An 18,965-nucleotide genomic window follows, 5' to 3' on the forward strand; every position below is an offset into this window, starting at 1 on the left:
TATTTACCATTTGAGGACCAACAATGTGACACTTGCAGAACTACATGGGCTGATGTTTTCTGAAAAGCAGACAAAGGGAGAAAAATTGCCACTGAAAAGGGGTGCTTTTATACCTGCTTTCAAGGGGGCAAATTATCAAGCAAAGGAATAGCTCTAGGATGATCGAGAGCATCCAAAACTAACCTCCCCTATTCGGCATGGAGGTGTCGTAGAGGCTGTGTGAAACATCATGCACCCCTACATCAATCTTTCAGCTAATCAAATGCCTGTGTGCAAAGACCAGATGATTAGCACCCTGCAAAGGTTTGGCCAGCAGCCTGCCTTATTGGAGATGTAGGAGTGTGGCACAGACAAGGATCACTGTGATGTATCTCGCAGTGGTGCCCTAGCTGGAGACGACACGGATAATCGTATATTTAGCTGTGATACATTCAGTATCTTTCCCAAACCTGAAGAGCTCTGTGTAGCTTAAAAGCTTCTCTCTCTCTCACCAATAGAAGTTGGTCCAATAAAAGATATTACCTCACCCACCTTGTCTCTCTAGTATCCTGGGACCAACATGGTTAACAACACTGCATTAACTTCGACATGTCCAGGCTAACTTTCCCAGGATTACCAAAGATCAATGTCTTTTTTACGTAAGCAATGCAGCCCTCTGTTACAGTAGAATTTAAAAAAAAAAAAAAAAAAAGTCGATTTAAAAACATTTTCTCAGCTATACATCTACATTATTGATCTAGCCTTGTCCTGTTTGGTATCACGGTGTTTGTGGGAGAAAGGGTTTTCAAACGATATCCAACTCTCAATTTTTTACGACGTATTATCAAAAATATCCACCAACTGTGGGACCTGGAACTGGGAGGGGGGAGAAGCTAGAGCAATTCCCTTCTGCCATGCCACAGCTGGTGACACCATTGAAATTAGGATTCTGTTGATTTTTTCAAATTAAATGACATTCGCCTTAGCTACCTTGCCCATGGAAGGAGATTTTACTATAGCATGGGCCCAGCCTGATGCTCCCATTGAAGGTCATTCCACGTAGGTTAGAGCTGACTAATAGGGTTACAACTAGGGTGACCTGATGTCCCAATTTTATAGGGACAGTCCTGATATTCAGGCTGTTTCTTCTAAGGGCACCTATTATCTCTCACTCCCACCCCAATTTTTCACACTTGCTATCTGGTCACCCTAGTTACAAGCCTTTATCTATAAAGCCACCACGTAAGACTTGCACCAAACATAGGAATTGCCATTCTGGATCAGACTTAAGGTCCATCTAATTCAGCTTCCTGTCTCCAACTGGGGCCCACACCTGACGTCTCAGTGGAAGGCCACCAATAGGCAAATGCACATGCACCAAGCATCTTCTGTTTCTGCTAGAGATGCAGCATGAACTCTGAGCCTTTACTAATCACTATCAGAACTGACTAAAGCCCAGTGCAGCATCAGGTGCACTGGAGCCTGTAGAGTGTCACTCCAGACAGCATTACAGGTCCTGGACAGAGTTAACATTGCTAAAAAATGGGGGGGAAACCCCCCAAAGCTGCAATGGAGCCAATGTGAAGCCTCAGCTAACATCTCACTATTACAGGGCAGGCAGAAAACATGTAAGACAAACTAAAAAGAGTTACTCTTCTGTTTGTGATCTTTATTTTTCAATAGTACATTTAAACAACTTCTCAGGACTAACCTTCTCAGCCATTCTGGCCATGCAGAAAACCACATTTCCTAAGTTATACAGATCACCTATGACAACACACAAGATGGGTCACAACTGTAGCGTAGTAAACAGAGGGGAGAGGTGTGCCGAGAGAAGCAATTTTAGTCAGGCAGCAGCACCTGGAGCAACGGCAAGCATATTGCATGTGTGAAAAGCTCAGTGAACTAATTATGCCGCAGCGCTCCTTAAAAATGGCCCAAAATGTTACAGGAAGATATCCAGGGGCAAATTCTGGCCATTTCTCAAATATTTCAACCTCTGTTAAACATCTGAATTAAAGGCCCCACCATGTGGCTAGAACCTAAATTGCAAATTGTTTTAAGGGAGGGTATAGTGTACCTTCAACAAACTGAAGTGCAATTACAAACTAGATGCACAGAACTCTATCTTTGACTTATTTCACTGCACCTGCAGATCTAATAGTTTGTTCATGCATCTGGTGGGCACTTATGACATCAAGATTGTGACCACAGGATTTTTCAGATTTTAAATTCAGTTGAATGTAGCATGCAGAGTTAAGTTTAAAACAGTATTTAAATCCAGAAGGCTTAAGCGATAAGCAAAGCTTCCTAGTCCTTCACAAGGGTCTGAACTGTTCTGTACCTTTTAATGACCAGTTTAGATGAAAGCAATGCAAGGAGTTAATGTGTTGAAAATCAACAAAACTTTATTTGCAACAGAGCCTGCAGATGTAAGATGCCAGAACTGAGTCACTCTAGGCTTTTGTCACGCTTGTCCTACTTCAGTCCTTCCAGCTATCACTCTTTTAGGGCACTATAGCTCATGTTAGATTGTAAACAAGAGCTGGGATCTTGGTTTCAATTTTCAATCAAATCCACCAACTGGAGGATTTAGCCACACAACGGCTGTCAGTTCCAATGCGAATTGTGTGGCTAAAGCCCCCAGCTGGCTTTGAAAAGCAACACATCTTTTAAACATTTAGAACACTAAGACAAATACTGTAGCATAAAACAAGGACTATAATATAACTTGGATCTTTTATCAGTGTTTATACCACCCTTTTGAATTGTTCAGGTGGCTTATTTTACCACTGAGGAGAAAAAAGCAAAATTATACAACTGGTAACAAGCAGCCATGTCCAATCAACTGCACGTGACTAACACTATCTTGCTCGGTGGTATTATATTAAGCTAAGTAGTCTGATGAGAGTCATTTGAGACACGTCCACAGAGCACTAAAAGGACTGCTTAAAAGTTGTCTAGTTCAACTATCGCTTAGAAAACAGCTGAAGGTTGGAGGGTTCTTTTTTACCTATTAAAATGCTTTGGGTATAATTCACTTCCTATGCCAGGTCTTTAATCATTCTTCTATATTAAAATTGCAGTTTGTGGTTAGTCATTTTCCGTATGCGTGACGTGGTGACTGCACATAGTTAATGGCTCTTTCCCAGCCCAGCTTCACACTTGAACTTGCAGGGTTGCCAATCTTTTATTTAACATTACCAGAGCACCAAACAGGATAGCACATTCAGCATTAAAAAAATCACTGAAGGATTAAACAGGTGGAGAGGTGCAAGACCCAGATTTGTAAAGGTATTTAGGTGGGGGAGTGATCAATTTAGGAGCCCAAATCCCATTTGAAGTCAAGTGCCTAAAGCCCTTTTGAAAATTAGATTTTAGGCTCCTAAATCAGTTTAGGCATTGCAACACTGACCGCTGTGATGTCCAAAAGCCTTTCAAAACCTGACCCTGACACTTAAAATCACAAATCTTTACTAAGTACAAGTGTGGCAAGACATCATGAAAAACAAAGAATTGCTTTAAGGTTAGGTGTGGAAGTTGCCATCAACACAGAAGTTGTTCTGTGATGGGAAGCATCACATCACAGGGTGTGTCTACACGGAGAAGGTGGGGGGGGAGGGGAAATAAAGCCCTGCAGCTGTGAGGCTCACAGCCCAGATATAGACTGTCTCAGGCTAAAAATAGCTGTGCAGATGTTCTGGCTTGGGCTGGAATCAGACTGTTGAAGGCTGGTAAGGGAGGTGGATTTCACAGCTCAAGCCAGAATGTCTAGACAGCTATTTTTAGTGTTGTAGCATTAAACCCCAGTCTGTAGACCTGGGCTCGGAGATTCACTGCTGTAGGTTTTTTTTGGCTGTGTAGACATACAAAAAAATGGAGCAAGCTGCTTGGGGTAAGTTTTAAACAACACTCAGGCACCACCCACAGATGGCATCTTTTTTCCTCTTTTACTGGACAGGGTTTACCACTGTCACAAATGGCTCTGCTAGATTTAGAGCTCTTTAAAAGCAGTTCCCAATTTCAGCCTCAGAAGCACAGGTGCTCTATATCCACATACTCTCCTGTGGAACATGGCCTTCAATGGTGCCCAGCATGGAGCAACTCCCACAGAGATCCCTAAATGGGAATGTGGAGTGCTGAGCAATTCTAAAACATCAGACTCAGTGCCGAGTGGATGTCTGACAGCAGGAGGGTGGCAGTGACAGCAACGGTTTCAAAAGTACTCTGTTAACAGTGAGAAGTTTCAGATATACAAAACTGACAAACTAACCACCAACCTGTTGGTTCAATGGGTAAAGTACTTAAATAATTCAACAAAGCATCTATGGTTAAAATGAATCCTTGGATTTCAAACTGCGGAATACCATTCCAGCATACAGTACCTCCATATAATACAAGCCTGCTTTTATATTAATAACGTATTAAAAATGCCATAGAGAGGTAAGCCTCCAGAGCAGCTCTATAGCACCCTTTGTACTTAAACTGAATTCACATACAGCGAAGTCCCGGGTTGTTTTACAAGCTCCTTTATGCCAAGTTGTGTAGTCTTGAGCCACTAGATTCTTTTCAATGCAAACTGGACTTCACATCCAGCTTCCCCCATAAAATGCAGGTATTGAAGATACCCTTTTGTTTAGTTCTAGAAACGTTCATCTAGTTGCAAGAATATTCCATTAATATTGAATGACATTAATTCTACCATTGGTTTTTAAGTTACTGGTACAAAATAAGTAGTTGTCATATACAGAGGACCCTACAGTGTTTTGCACTCTACAGCAGAGCCAGCTAGTTCCACTAATATTCATTTCATACCCGCACTGGAGTGCTATGGTAATACTCGGCTTTTTGGAATGAAGAGGGTTTATATTAATAGACAGCACCCAGCTGGATTGTGTAGGGGCAGAATGTAAGTTTACAAAATTGTTACTCTTAAATAAACTAAATTATTTTTTCTATACATATGATAAATAAATCTGTATTTATAGAGCAAACGGAGTCCAAAATGCTTTCATATAATGAACCAATAATTGTCTTGTACAAGTGACCTACACTTGCTGGTATTCTTCCCTGAACACATACACACACAAAACAAATTTAGTAGGAGAGGAAAAAAAAGACTGCTACAGAAACAGCAGCATTCAAACCATTTAAAACAAAAGGAAGATTATTTAATGCATTAACGATGTTAATCTGAAGATAAATAAATCCACAACAGACTTTAAATTTCTTTGAGATTTCCTTTCTTTGCAGAGAATATTTTTGAAATCATACAGTACTGAGAAGGTGTCATTTTATTTTCTTAATGTCCAGGTGAAAGTCTCAGTTCTCTCTGCTCTCTTCATGGCATTTTTCAATGCCCAGTCCAAAAGATGGTTTTCTTTAGCTTTTACTTTAAAGCAGAATAGTGGCCAATGTTAATTTCAAGAATAACTTGAAGGTTTGCTTCCTGAATCATCCTCTTGAGAGCCCATACTCTGTAAGGGAAGAAAAGACGTTGATTCTATAAAAATTCTTTTAACATTTATTTTCCTCCTAAACATAACTCTAAAACATCTAATCAGAGAAGAAAGGCAAATAAAGTACATATGGAAGAACCTGCGCACTCATTTTTTGCTCAGTGCTCACTATGTATAGAATTTACCCGCCTTCCACATCTGACTTCGTTTTAATATATTTTATTTAGGTTCTTAAGTTCAGTATACATTCTCTGTGAAAGACCTTATGTCAGTTACCTTTTGCACAAACTGAGGGTTCACGGTGATCTCTTGATCCATGGCTTTCAGTCGTTCGTCAAGCTCTATACATTTCAGCATCTGAGAAAGTCATTTTGAAAACAGCAAGCTGATTAGTTTGTCCAAGCCATTTATAGCTCAGATGCGTTATGAGCTAATGAAAAGGAAGAATTTCGTAACCAATGTTACAGATGAACAAGATTTTAAAATAGAAGAGTAATTTTTCTGCTGCTTAACTCAAAGTCAATCCTATTGACTTCACATAGTCAACATTATGCGATCAAACTATTGGCATGCCTCAGCTTGTCCCTCGCATACAATACGGAACTCATCCCTGACAGTAATTGCCTACAATCTAATTGCTACAATAAAATAATCCTTATAGCCCTGCATTTCTACTATATTGAGGTGCTTCACCTCGTAAAGCACGTGCCTTCCACTAATTCAAGAAGTGAATGTATCCCAAAATGTCTGTTTATAACCCCACTATTAGATTTTGAAGGCAACAGCAAGAATGAATTAAATATCATTTACCTCCTGATCAATGTTGTGAAGCATAGCCGGATTGTTGTATTTTTCAGGATTATCATGGAAACAGACCATACCATCTTTCTGATTAATACTTGCAAAGATTTCACCATCCTCTATCTGAAAGAGGTGAAACAGTTTGTAATACAAAGATTAACCTGAATACAGAAAAGTAAAAAAAATAAGTTTAGACAGCCTACAGTGATGATTCAAGCACCGATCTTAAATATATTCTAGAACTGAATCAGTCCTGGTTCTTGGTTCTTCCTTCCCAACTGTCTATTCCAAACAGAGGAGCATACAACATTCTAGTACAAGACAGGCATTACCAATGTTTGGTTCAGACTAAAGCAGTTCAGACTTTTTTGGGCAGGTGGTGACAGCTTAAAAATCAGGGCAGGATTCCTGTAACCTCTTATTTGCCACCTAGAAAAGCCCGATATCTGAGCAATGGCAATCCCCAATTGCCAAGTCAAATATTGACTGGTCACATCAGAATATTAACAAATTATAGTTCTTAAGGCTCTTTATTGGGTCCCTTTAAAATTGCTTTTTAATTACAAGTCAAGTAAAATTCCTTACCATGTGAAGGACGTATTTTTCTGCTTCCTGGGGTCCTGATAGCTGCACTCGACTTGCCATATCTTGTAATGACAGGGTTAAAAATGTCTGAAATTTAGAAGCATAGTAAACCATTATAATCTGAAGCTACCTGCTTTTCCTATGAGTCCCTTATGAATTACATAACTAACTGCATTTCTTAAACTGATCTGTTGACGGATAACGATGGGAACATGCAGAATATGTAGGTAGTACAAGAGTATCATGGAAAGGCTGGAGTCATTTCTTCAATGGAAATTGATGATTTATACTGCTAGCTGCAGCACTGGATAGCTATTACCAGAACACTCTGTTTACAGTTCTTTCCTTCCTAAGGGAAGCCTAAGTGATGTCAAGCTTCCCTTTTCCTCATGACTATTGCCTGCCAGACTCCAATACAGCTATTTCTTTCTAGAGACTTATCCATTGTTTTACTTCTGGAGTTCATTTCCAAATAATGCTATTACATAACATGCTGTGGTATGCAAAATGTGCATTCATTTAAGCAAAACAGTGTCTTAACTTTCCTTCATCACCTCTAGGAACCAATCTGATCTCTTTATTCATAGCTGCATGTGTAAAGGAATCCACTTCTTTCCCAATTCTTTTGCCACTGGACAGACCCACCAAACTGAAGTGTATTTCTACCTTCCTCTCCCTACTCCAGAACTCAGAGGAAAATGTAAAGTTCAGTTTTTCATAGATGGGAAACCTGAAGGTACAGAGGGGTCGGAGGGGCACCCTTAGTGACTTCTTTGGCTATGTATAAAAAGTTATGGGCAAGTTCTCAGTTGATATATAAGTCAGCATAGTCCATTGACTTCCATGGTAGTACACCAGTTTACTCCAAGGTCTGGAAGCTTCAGCATAAGTAGGAGGCAGGCAAGTGTATCCATATGTCATACAGAAGCAAAGAGGCCTGCTACTTCTGTATCCAGAGCTCTGACCCTTCCTCATACAAAATACACATTTAAAATATGGTTATAATTAGCTCATTCTAGAAATCATTTTCACTTCTCATTAGCACTATATTCAAAAGAGGCATTTTTTCAGTAAAATGCAACTACTTTTTAATGTAAATGATTATTACAGATGTAATCAATGTACTATGAATTGGATCAATCACATGCCACTGTTTTTATTTTAGCCCTTCCAGATATAGTGTACTAAATCCAGAAATGTGGATGACTGATGCCAAAAGAAAACCTTCATCTTACCTTGGTTAACCTCTGTATATTCTTTTTATAAAGAGATGACAAGCACTGCTTAACAAGCCCCATATTGTTATCCCTGGTGAATGTTTCACTATGTTTGTTGACCAGGTTTCGAAGCTCTGATGGTTTATTGGTTGAATAAACTTGTGCTAATTCATGGTATGCATTGCTAAGGGGCTGCAATTAGAAAACAGATTTTTAATGCATATGCAGTTCAATCTTACAACAGTCTATTTAATAGTTTTGCCCTCAAAGTTATTTAAGCCACTCTTATTGTCAACACCAAAAATATATATATTTTAAAGGGGGGCACAGGTTCCCCAGTGAGTTAATGCACTAGACTTCTACCTCTAGAGATCAGGATTCAAACCATGTAGATCACAAATGAAGTAAGTTTGGTGGTTTTAACCTAGTTCCCAAACATCTGCTCGTATCACAAAAACATAAGAGTCAGACTGTAGGCTCCTTGGGGCAGGGACTGTCTTTGCACTGTACCTATATTCAAGCCAAAGGGGCCAAAACCTGCCTAGGGCCTTTAGGACCACTGCAACATTAAATAGCCACATTTAGGATCTCTCCACAATAAAGTGTATTATTTGTTCTGGCATTGCTGAGATTCAAGTAGAAATTGGACATATGAAGCTGTAGAGGGTTTGTTTTGTTTAAGGACATGGATACCACATACAAAGAGCTAATGGGAAACCTAAGGAGTCTTGCTTATAATCTAGCAAAAGTGGAAGGCTAGTGAGTTAACCAAGTGCATCACTAAAATATCACATTGATAAATGTGAAGTCAATTTATTTTTTGTCTGGAATCTATTTCCATTTAAGATGTGAAAACTGTGTCGCAACATAATAAAAAGTGCTATGTTTAAAATATATACAACTGAGAAGGCATGCAATCACTTTCTAGCCAGACCTTTTTTGTGGCTTACAAACACACACAAGACAGAATGACATTTATTCCTAACATTTCCAATAATCTAAAACAGTAAACAGAACTGCATAAAATATCCAAGGAAGAAAGCTTCTTGGCAAACATCGCAATGTTGCAACTTTTTATTCGGAATGTATAGTCCAGGTTATTTTTCAGCTGCCTTTGAAACTTACCTTAATGAATCTACCCACTATCTGGGAGGTGTACTTTGGTAGCTGTTGAACTTTGCCAAGCAGTATCAAAGAAACTAGAATGTACTTTTTATATGATTCCAACATAATATGACTAACTGCCATGGCTGGAGTAGTTATTGCCTGAGGAAGAGAAAGGGATGGGAATTGAAAATGAATGTCACTGGCATAAACTGTATTGAAAAAATTCCTAAATTTAAAATTCTATATGTAAAGGGGACGTGCTGGAACATGTAAGTTATGAGTGAGTTATGCTCTATGGATATGAAAGTTAGGTTTTGTAAGAATCAGTCAAAAATGTCTAAAAAGGCAACTTCTGTACTAGCTGCTCAAAACCACAACATAACATTTTGTATCCTGAAACCCGATTTAAAATGACTCTAAGGGTCAAAACAAAACTTAAGTAGTGGTGGGCTTTAAAGTACAGATCAAAATTTGTACTTGAAACCTTTGGGAGCCTTTGAAGAGATTACTTGTAAGAGGGGCTGGCTACTTTAGATGGTTAGGGTCAGTTTTCATAGGATTTTTATCCATTACAAATATATACAAACGTTTTGTAAAGCTTTAGATCATTTGTTTGTGTAGAAACAATCATTTACATTCAAGAGTGCCAAAAAAGGGGAAAGAAAGTGAACATAAGCCCCTTTTGTCTCAAGGTTTTACAACCTAGGATTACTGAAAGAGCAGAAAAAAAAAAGTGTACTTCTTTCATCAGTTTACTTTATTCATTTGACAAAACTTTTTGTCTACGGAATTTTTCATTTGTGGGTCTTTCACACAGAAATAAAGAGAAAGAAAAGCCACTTACAATCAATTAGAAAAACAAGAGGGATAGCAAACACCAAAAATTCGTAGTGGTCTCGGGGCAGATGTACTACCTGAAACCACTAAACTGATTTTTCTTGAAGTTAGCATATGATTTAAAATTTAAATATATGCTTATGAAAGTCAGCCAGTGAACTGTTTCCATCCACTTGGAAACAAACAAATAGCTATCCAAGAAAGTTTAAGATGAGATAAACTGATCCATAAGCATTTGGTATGCAGGCTCAGCCAATATGATCTTATAGGCATGTAACCAGATCCTTTAAGGGGTCCCTATAGTGCAGTAACACTTGGATGTTTGGCTGGAAATGCAGAATAAACCATTATTTGCATCCTCATCCACTGTACATATTTTTTTCCTATACAGACCTGATTTAAGCAGAAAAGGAATTAGCAAAAATTCTAGAATTACTGAAAACTCATTTAACTTAGAGTTGCTAAATAACTATGTGGTGCACATGCATAAAATAGTAGTAAAGAATATATATGGAAGACACTCAAAATACTGTGGCAATAAGCAGCAGTAAAAAATTCTAGCTTAGGTATATTTAATACAATTAGAAGAACAAAAATAATCATCGAAGACTCTTGGTACCCTGTCTTATGTAAAGAGCCATAATTCTTGTTCATTTCTGGGGAAAGTTTAAAACCCCTAGTTGATGCAGTTTTGATCTTTCAACCAACCACATTTCCGATCTTCCCACAGACTTTTGATTCAGAAAAAGTTACCTGTTCATAAAAGTAGAGCGCTCTTTCAAAATTCTTTAGCCCAGTGTATATCATCCCACCATAGTAGTAGTAACATAAAAAGTGCTTCGCATCATATGCCCCATTCTCTTTACAAATATCCATCATGTCCACATCTAGATATGGGAGGGCAGGTTTAAAGCATTTTGCTAGCAAACAGAGCTACAAGAAAATAAACCAGGGTTACATGACCAGCCACTTCTATTATCTTTAAAAAAAAAAAATCAAATTCAGTTTAGTACCATTTATTAATCCTGCACTTTATTGCAAAAATGTAAGTAGCAACACAATCCAGGAAATGGTGCAATTCCAGTAGTGTTTTACTATAGGAAAGTCATAAGCATTATGATATTGCAAGAGCTATTAATACCACTGATGAACCGTTACAAATTATCTGAATGTTAAAAGTAACTCCACCCTAATTTGCAAAGCTGCGTTAAACATTCCACACAACCTAGCCTGCTGGCAACACAAAGTGTCACATGGAACATCCCAGTTCAGGCCCTGTGCCCCAGGAGCTAAGAACAATGCAAAAAAAAAAAAAGAGAAAATTCAGTCCAGAGAGGTTGGAAGAGACATGAAAATGCCTCATGCCATTGTTGAGCAAACAATGTCTGACTTTGGAAGGAGCTGTGTGCAGCCCTCCTCAGCAAGAGGAAGGATCATCACCATCCTGGACTTTCAGAAGTGATTGAGAGAAGAACAAAATAAAGGATCTTTTAGTGGATCCACTCAGTCATATTCTAATGATTTCAAATGCTAAAATATCAGCATATTTTATGGTTTACTACAGTCATAAACCCCACTATACTTGTACCCATTCCTCCATTTCAGAAGAATGAATCACACATACATTCACTCATTGCATAAAGGGATTGGGCCAATTTAAAATTCTTACTCGCGATATAAGCCCGATATAACCTTTTTACCTGGCAGAGATCTGCATGTATTGAGGTCAGCTGGTTTGTGTTCATCTGCATCTTGTCTATGGCTTGTCTGAGAATGCCAATTCCTCGCAGGGGCTGTCAGAAATTACATCTCTTTCAGATAATTTCTCATAGATGGCAGCACATTGGATCTTATGTTGACACTTACAAATGAAAAATAACACTAATTGATAGGTTCCATTTAGTAACAATTACTCTGAGGTTCCCCCTTCCTTGTAGGATGCTGCAGTCCTTTCTTGAGAGAGAAAATTATCTTTGGCTATTACCTAGCCTTGGTTTGCTTCTCTTGATGGACTACTAAAATTTAGCATTTCTGCTGCAAAAAAGGCAGTTCTAATAAGAGCACAATACATGGTTAAAATACCAGAGAATTACATTCTCAAAAGGCTAATTCTGACAACATCAAAAACTTGACCCTGTTCACACTGAAGTCAAAAGACTCCCATTAGTTTCATATGGAGCAGAACTGGCTTCAACCCTATTTTCTGACTCGAGAGAATAGTAAAGTGACTAGAAAACTAACTTCTTAACATCACAATGTGATTCTCAAAGCTTTGTGTTTAGGCAGTCCACTGAGGGGTGACCAAAGTTTGTTGTATATTTTAAGACACCTGCTTGGGTAGTAGGCTCATGTGATGATAATGCTGAAGCCAGTAACAACTGACTGACTGGTACCATCACTTATTTTTGTGAATTGTCTAGAGAACTTCAGCTTCATCACAAATTAGTGAGTATAGTGTATTTGTATAGTATTTGTGTATGTTCCATATCATGGTTTATTTACCAGTGCGCTAAAGAATGAATGGTATTTTCTTCCTTTTAAGATCTCTCTAGAATAACCCTTTTAAAATCTAGTTTTATCTTCCTATACATGTACATGAAAGAATCTGCAGAGAAATACTTTAATGAGGAATTAGCAACAAATCTCAAAATGAAACACTAACCGTCTGCTATGAACAAATTAAGATCTTGGATGTATAATATACTTATTGCTATTAGGTGACATCTGCTTACCTGTTTTCTTTCCACAAGAGCATTTGTTAACTGGTGGCACAGGCCAGCAACTAGATACAACAACGACAAAAAACGTGAAAAAAATCACAAATACCAACTATACCAAATTTAGATTATGCAGGAGTACAGAACAAATTGAAGTTTAACTTACATGTGTCTGTTGCATATCTAATGTGCTCCCCATTACAAGTGCTGATAAAAAGCTGGACCTGCGAGAATAATGTTTCGAAATCAGGGACACTTGGCATAGAAAACTTCACAAACCTAAAACAAGACAAAAAATTATTCACTTAGTTTCTGTAAATAAAACACTATGGCATCATCCTGCAATTATCTCTGCACAGGCAGGTAAACTTCTGCACCCGTGTGGAGCTAATTGCAGACTCGGGACTAAAGTTTGTATTGTGGACTTTTTCAATTTGGCATCCTAAACCTCTTCAGCCAAGCTTCAGTACTCTGACTATCAACATTTCATGGCTTTACAGAGTTGAAACACCTTACTTGAAAAATTTAAGTGAGAAAAGCACAGATTTATCTGACAGCTACACTGGTATTTGAGAATGTGATTAAAAACCCTCAAACCCTCACCTCCATGCAGAATCTCATGCAAATTTCCACTATAGAGCAAGTTACAGCATGTCAAGGAGTAACTTTAAATACTGTAATAGAACAAACCTAAATAAAATCAACCGTAATACTGTGCCACACATTCCCTTCCCCCTCAGATTCTCCCACACCCCAAAGACACACAGTGCAAACTTTTTTTTATGACAATCTGCGCTTTTCTTATACGCATGTCAATTTTTTCAAGCTATATTTTGCTTAAGTTTATTTTTTTGAGAGCAGCAAAAGAGCAGAGTCTTAATGGTTTTGTAATTCTTCCACTACGCTGAGAACAAACCACCACATTGGTCCTTCAAAAGTACTTTCCATGGACCTCGGAAATAGTAACATGTACAATCGGTACTGTACACCTCCATCTCTCTAATGGTTCTTCCCTATTGCCTTCTCAATGTCTGAAGTGTGCTTGTGGTTCCTTCTCCACTAAAATGTTTAGAAGCGTGTTTCTTGAGAAGCATTCAAATTCCTCTCACCTCCTCTGCTCCTTTTTGACCCTGAACTTTCCTTGTCACCCTAAGCCTGTAAATTTGCCTATCACTACCTCCAAAACGTTGCCTGTGATGATACTGCCTTGACTATCTCCTCTGAAATCCTCATCCAAGCATTCAGCACGCTTCTCATTGACTGTTGTAAATCCCTACTCTATGGCCTCCGCCAATGCCAACATCCCTGTGAAACCTTATCCTGAAGATTTCCAAGTACGTATCCTCACTCCACTTGCTGCCCATTTATTTTAGGATGTAGTTAAAACCTGCCTATATTCTTAAACTTCTTCATTTACTTGTTGCAGATGGCTACTGACATACTTGCTATTCCCCTTGTCCCCCCATAAAGCCTTGCTACTGTCAGTGCAAGTCTTCCACACTGTAGCCTCTGTCGGGAACAATCTTCCCATATCTCTGACTCATTGAATCCATCTGTTCAAATCTCATCTTTTAAACATCTCCTTTTACTGACAGTTACCCTTCCTCCTCTTATTTGTTTTTAATAACTAAATATTTTAATTTACTCACCCCGTTTTTACCATAGGTGAGACATGACAAAGATTGTGTGCTTTTTAAAATTTTGTAATGCATTTTTTGGATCCAACTTGTCTAAGTTGCAATACAAAGTGAAGTACTGTATGTACTAGTTGTATTATGGTATGCTATTTGTTTCAAAATAAGATTTGCAACAAGTGCTAGTTTTCTAACAGATGAAAATCTAATTTTTGTTTCAAAGCTACTTTATAGAATGCCAGTAGTGCAACTAGTAAAGACACTTCCCTTGAAGTTATGTGATGTCAGGAAGGGAAGACGGTTCCAAAGCTCTATATCCAAACTCCCTACATACAATTTTTCAATAACTAATCCATATCCCAACCCCTCTACAACAGCTCAACTGCTCTCTTAACCTGCAGGATAGCAACAAGACCCACCAGATGGACAAAACAAATGCTAGCTAAGAAACCAACACAGCAACCCTCACCTCTCCATGAATGAAGTGACATCCTGCTTAATGTTATTAATCCAGTTTGCCAATAACCCATTTATGCATCATAGCTTAAAAACAACATTTGATTCTTTTGTTGAACCCATGAGCAAAAGTAATTATATCTATGCAGATCTTCTACAAGTAATAATAAACAGATGCTTACTCAACTGAAAAACCCTTTCTTTGAGCTGAGAGTCACGGTATTTTATCAATTTCAGAACTGGAATAATTTCAATAAAGTGAAACACATACAAATCAATACCTTATTTGTAAAAAGGAAGTACACTATAAGAAAAACATATTAAGCACCAGTATGAAAACTGCACAGTGAAAATGCAAGTATCCAAAAGTAATGCCTTTGGCTAGCAAGTCACCATACACCAGGGCTCGACAAATTTGCTTCGGAGCTAGAAGCCAGCTCAAAAATTAAGGAGACAGACAATGTGGGCCCACCGGCGCGGCACCCTGGCCCGAGTGCAGCAGCCACTTTCCCCTCCCAGCCCCGCCCCTTCCCCCCACCCCTCTCCCACAAAGTGGGCCCAGCGGCGAGGCACCCTGGCCAGAGTGCAGCGGCCACTCCCCCCCCGGAAAAAAACTAGGCACCAGACTTAAATTTAAAGGCACCATGGCGACCTGGCACCCAGGGTTTGTCGAGCCCTGCCATACACTGTCTGAAGTTTTGACATTAGAAGTAAATTAAATCTTTAAACAAAATAAAGCATCACTTACAAAACAGCAAGAACACCTAAGGAGTGTTCTTGCACGTCCAGGGCACCAAGCACGGTATCCAGATGGGAAAGATTTTTTGCTAGCAGTTCCCCGCTTTTATTGATCAATTCACAAAGCTGGGTCATTTGCCCTGAAATATGAAACACTGCGGTCAAAATTAAATTAGAACACTAAATAAAAATTACTTAAATGAGGACATGCTGACGTCTTTAACACTTTCTTGCTTTTTCCTATATTTATTTTAAAGAAGCAATGTCATCCAGTGAAGTGGTCAAACCTACTAGTTTTTTGTTGTTAGCAAGTGCCACATTTTCAGGATCCAATCTCCCTGGCTAATGAGTGGACGGACCCTCACATTTTTAAAAATTAAGCTTCCAGCTGTTATGACTGCAGAGAAAACCTTCAAAAGATTCACAGAATGTAAACCAATGAAGTGTCATCTTCCTGAGTCTCCAGAGAGAACTAAGTGACACAGCAGCTGCTCAGAGTTTTGCCAAGCTATGAGTGGAGTGTCAGGTTTACAGACACGTAGAAAGTCTATCCTCACAAAGACATCCAGAGACAGCAACCTGGCAGAAGTTTCAACATCATCCACCCTCCCAGCAGCAGAGGTGCCATGGAAGAGTTCAGAAACTTGTACACATCATGCACTGAAGTGCTATGCAAATGCAGCAGAAAATTGGGGTTTGAAAAGACAAGATTACATGTTATTAAAAGGCCTTTTGCACATTGAGTTATGGAAGCACCAATATGTAATCCTAGCAATTTTTTTTTAAATCATATGCTTCCCTAGTACGTCACAGAACCCAATAGAATGGGTTGGGGATGAAAGAGTCTATAGGTCAGCCAGTTGATGCTCCAAAAGCCAATTAAGGTAACATTGGACAGTCTACTCCCTACATTTTATTTTCCAATGTTTTGCCCATGTAGAGGGTCAGATTTTTTTTTATAATAGCCCTGCAATAAAATAGCATTTCAAAATGACATACTACCATCAATCTATACACTTGCTGATATAGTTCAACTATAACCTAAATCTGGAGTTAAGGGTACTTTCCTAATTTGCAAGACTAAGGAGTGGTCTATACTACAGATCTGTATTAATAGAACTACACCGCTCACGGTGTTAAAAATCCACAACCCTGACCTAACCCCCTAGTATAGACAGCACTATTTCAACAGGAGAGCTTCTCCCATGAACATAGCTACTGCCTCTGCTCTCAGGGAGGTGGATCAACTACACCGACAGGAGAGCTTTCTCCCATCGGCTTACAGCATCTTCATTAAAACACTGCAGCTGCACCAATGCAGCATTTTAAGTGCAGACTTGCCCTAGTGTATGCTCAGGTTCAGATTTATGCCCGAAGACCTTGGCAACAGCAGTCAGTGCCTGCTGCTTTCGATTCATCTGCAGGCCTTCTAACAAGCAACAGATACCAGGGATTGAGCAGCAGGGGGATTAAGAACAGTGTGAAGGAACAACATTGCCGTGCTGGAACCCAACAAATACCACCATTTGGACCAAATACTACTGACCAAACAAATACAAAAGAAGAGTTTTAGGTTTTCAACTACTAGTCCTCGGTTGTCTTAGAAAATTCCTGGCCTTTAAGACCAAAAGGGGCCCTTATGATCACCTAGTGACTGACCTTCTGCATGACGCAGGAGGAAGAATTACACCACATCGCCCACAGCTAGAGTGCATCTTTTAGAAAGAGACTTCCCCTCGGGAGTTTAAAAAAACGGAGGTGGGCGGAGGAGAGGGGAGAGCCAGCCAGATCAGCTGTCAGACGTGCAGATGTCAGCGATGCCTCCCTAGCCAGACTCAAGCAGGGCAAAAGCCAGTTTAAGTGAGGATGAGCTTCCTGAACATGTCCCTGCGGCCTCCACGGTAGGAACAGGGCAGCCCGGTTGGCCGGACCACGTGTCAGAAGGGAGTGAGGGGGGCAGGCCGTTCCCCACCCCTCCCGGGCCCCAGGCTAGAAGAGGGGGAGGGGCAAGAGTAAAGGGGGGGTAGGCCGGGATCCTCCCCTCCCCGCACAGTCACACCCCATCCCCGGGCGGGGCCCATGGCAGCCCCGTCTTCTCACACACACACCCCCACCCGCCGAGGGTGCACCTGCGCCCCCGGGGCAGGGCGGAGGCCAAGGGGAGCCGCCCGCGCCCTCCTCACGGCCCAGCCCAGGTCTCGCCACTGACCCGCTGCGCCCCACCCCTCTGCCCTGCGCCCGGACTCCGGCTCTGAGCCGGGCCCAGCTCCCCCTCCCCGCCGCGGTCACCTTGGGCCGAGAGCTGCCGGACGCTGTTGACGAACTGCTCCAGGGCGGACGCCATATTGGCGGCTCTCGGCACGGCCGCGTCTCTCCGGGGCGAGGGAGAGGGCGGGCAGGCGGCCCGGGCCGAGAGCGGCGGGGGGAAGCGGGAAGGAGGCTCCGGCAACGACGCCGCCGCCGCCACCACCCACCCAGCCAATCAGCCGCCGCTTCGGGAGCCGCGCGAGACTAATGCACCTTACGTCACTTCCTTCGTGTGACATCGCGAGAGCAACGGCCGCCGGAACGACCTCCCCCGGTGGTTACCAGGGCAACCGCCTCCCCGCCTGGCGTCACGGCCTGATGTAAACACAGACAACGCCCCCTGCAAGGGGCCATTTTACAGGCGAAGCCGTGACTCAGCAACGGCTAAGGGGCGAGGCCTAGTGACGTAATCGCGTCACGTCATCGCCTGTCTCTCTCCCCCCCCCTTATGTCAGCGTGTCGTCATGTTGCGTTAACACACAGCACCTCTATGATAGCACCAGCATCCCCAGAATCAGCACCGTATCGCCTGGCATGGGCACCCCCAGCAAAACCCCAGCATCACCCCCTCACCCCGCACAGTCATGCCATCGCCCCCCAATACCACACCCACACCAGCATCACTCCCTCCCTCCACACCCACAGTCATGCCATCGTCCCCCAACACCACACCCACACCAGAGTCACACCCGCATCACTCCCTACCCACCTGATCTTCCAACTCTTCCTGTCCATTTAAATGGCTTCTTGTGTATTGGATTAAAGCTCAGTGGCTTTTTTTTTTTTTTGCAGTTTCACTGTGACTTGCCACAGAAATGCCCAGAGCTTTTAAATGCCCAGCCTTTAGCGGGTATAAAAGTCCGCCTACCTCCATGAGTAGGTCCTCTAAGTCAGTGGTTTGCAACCTTCTTATCATGTGTGGACCCCTAAAAATGTTCAGATGGAGGTGCAGACCCTTTTGGAAATCATAGAGAGAATCCATGGACCCCCAGAGGTACGACCGCAGACTACAAGTTGAAAACCACTGGTCTAAGTCTCTCCCTGCCATAGTGCTTGCAAACAATTATATTCCCCCCCGCAGCCTTTCCTGGAATAGTGTGCAGCAGCTCCCAGATAGGTTCCTCTGTC

General features: G+C 41.0%; 1 protein-coding gene across 1 annotated transcript; it reads right to left on the reverse strand.

Annotated features, from left to right (window-relative positions):
• Positions 1-4,083: 4,083 nt before the first annotated feature.
• COPS3 (COP9 signalosome subunit 3) lies at positions 4,084-18,024 on the reverse strand. Its single transcript, XM_067534121.1, has 12 exons — positions 17,820-18,024; positions 15,541-15,670; positions 12,869-12,981; positions 12,718-12,767; positions 11,686-11,778; positions 10,739-10,918; positions 9,167-9,307; positions 8,060-8,233; positions 6,825-6,911; positions 6,249-6,362; positions 5,715-5,795; positions 4,084-5,456 (listed from the first exon to the last, which is right to left on the reverse strand). The coding sequence occupies exons 1-12, from the start codon at positions 17,872-17,874 to the stop codon at positions 5,403-5,405; spliced, it is 1,272 nt and encodes a 423-aa protein (XP_067390222.1). The 5' UTR covers positions 17,875-18,024; the 3' UTR covers positions 4,084-5,402.
• Positions 18,025-18,965: the final 941 nt, after the last annotated feature.

The sequence above is a fragment of the Emydura macquarii genome, unplaced genomic scaffold (assembly GCF_026122565.2).
Source record: "Emydura macquarii macquarii isolate MOO-44397 ecotype Brisbane River unplaced genomic scaffold, CSIRO-AGI_Emac_v2 contig_3390, whole genome shotgun sequence".
Lineage (NCBI taxonomy): Eukaryota > Metazoa > Chordata > Testudines > Chelidae > Emydura > Emydura macquarii.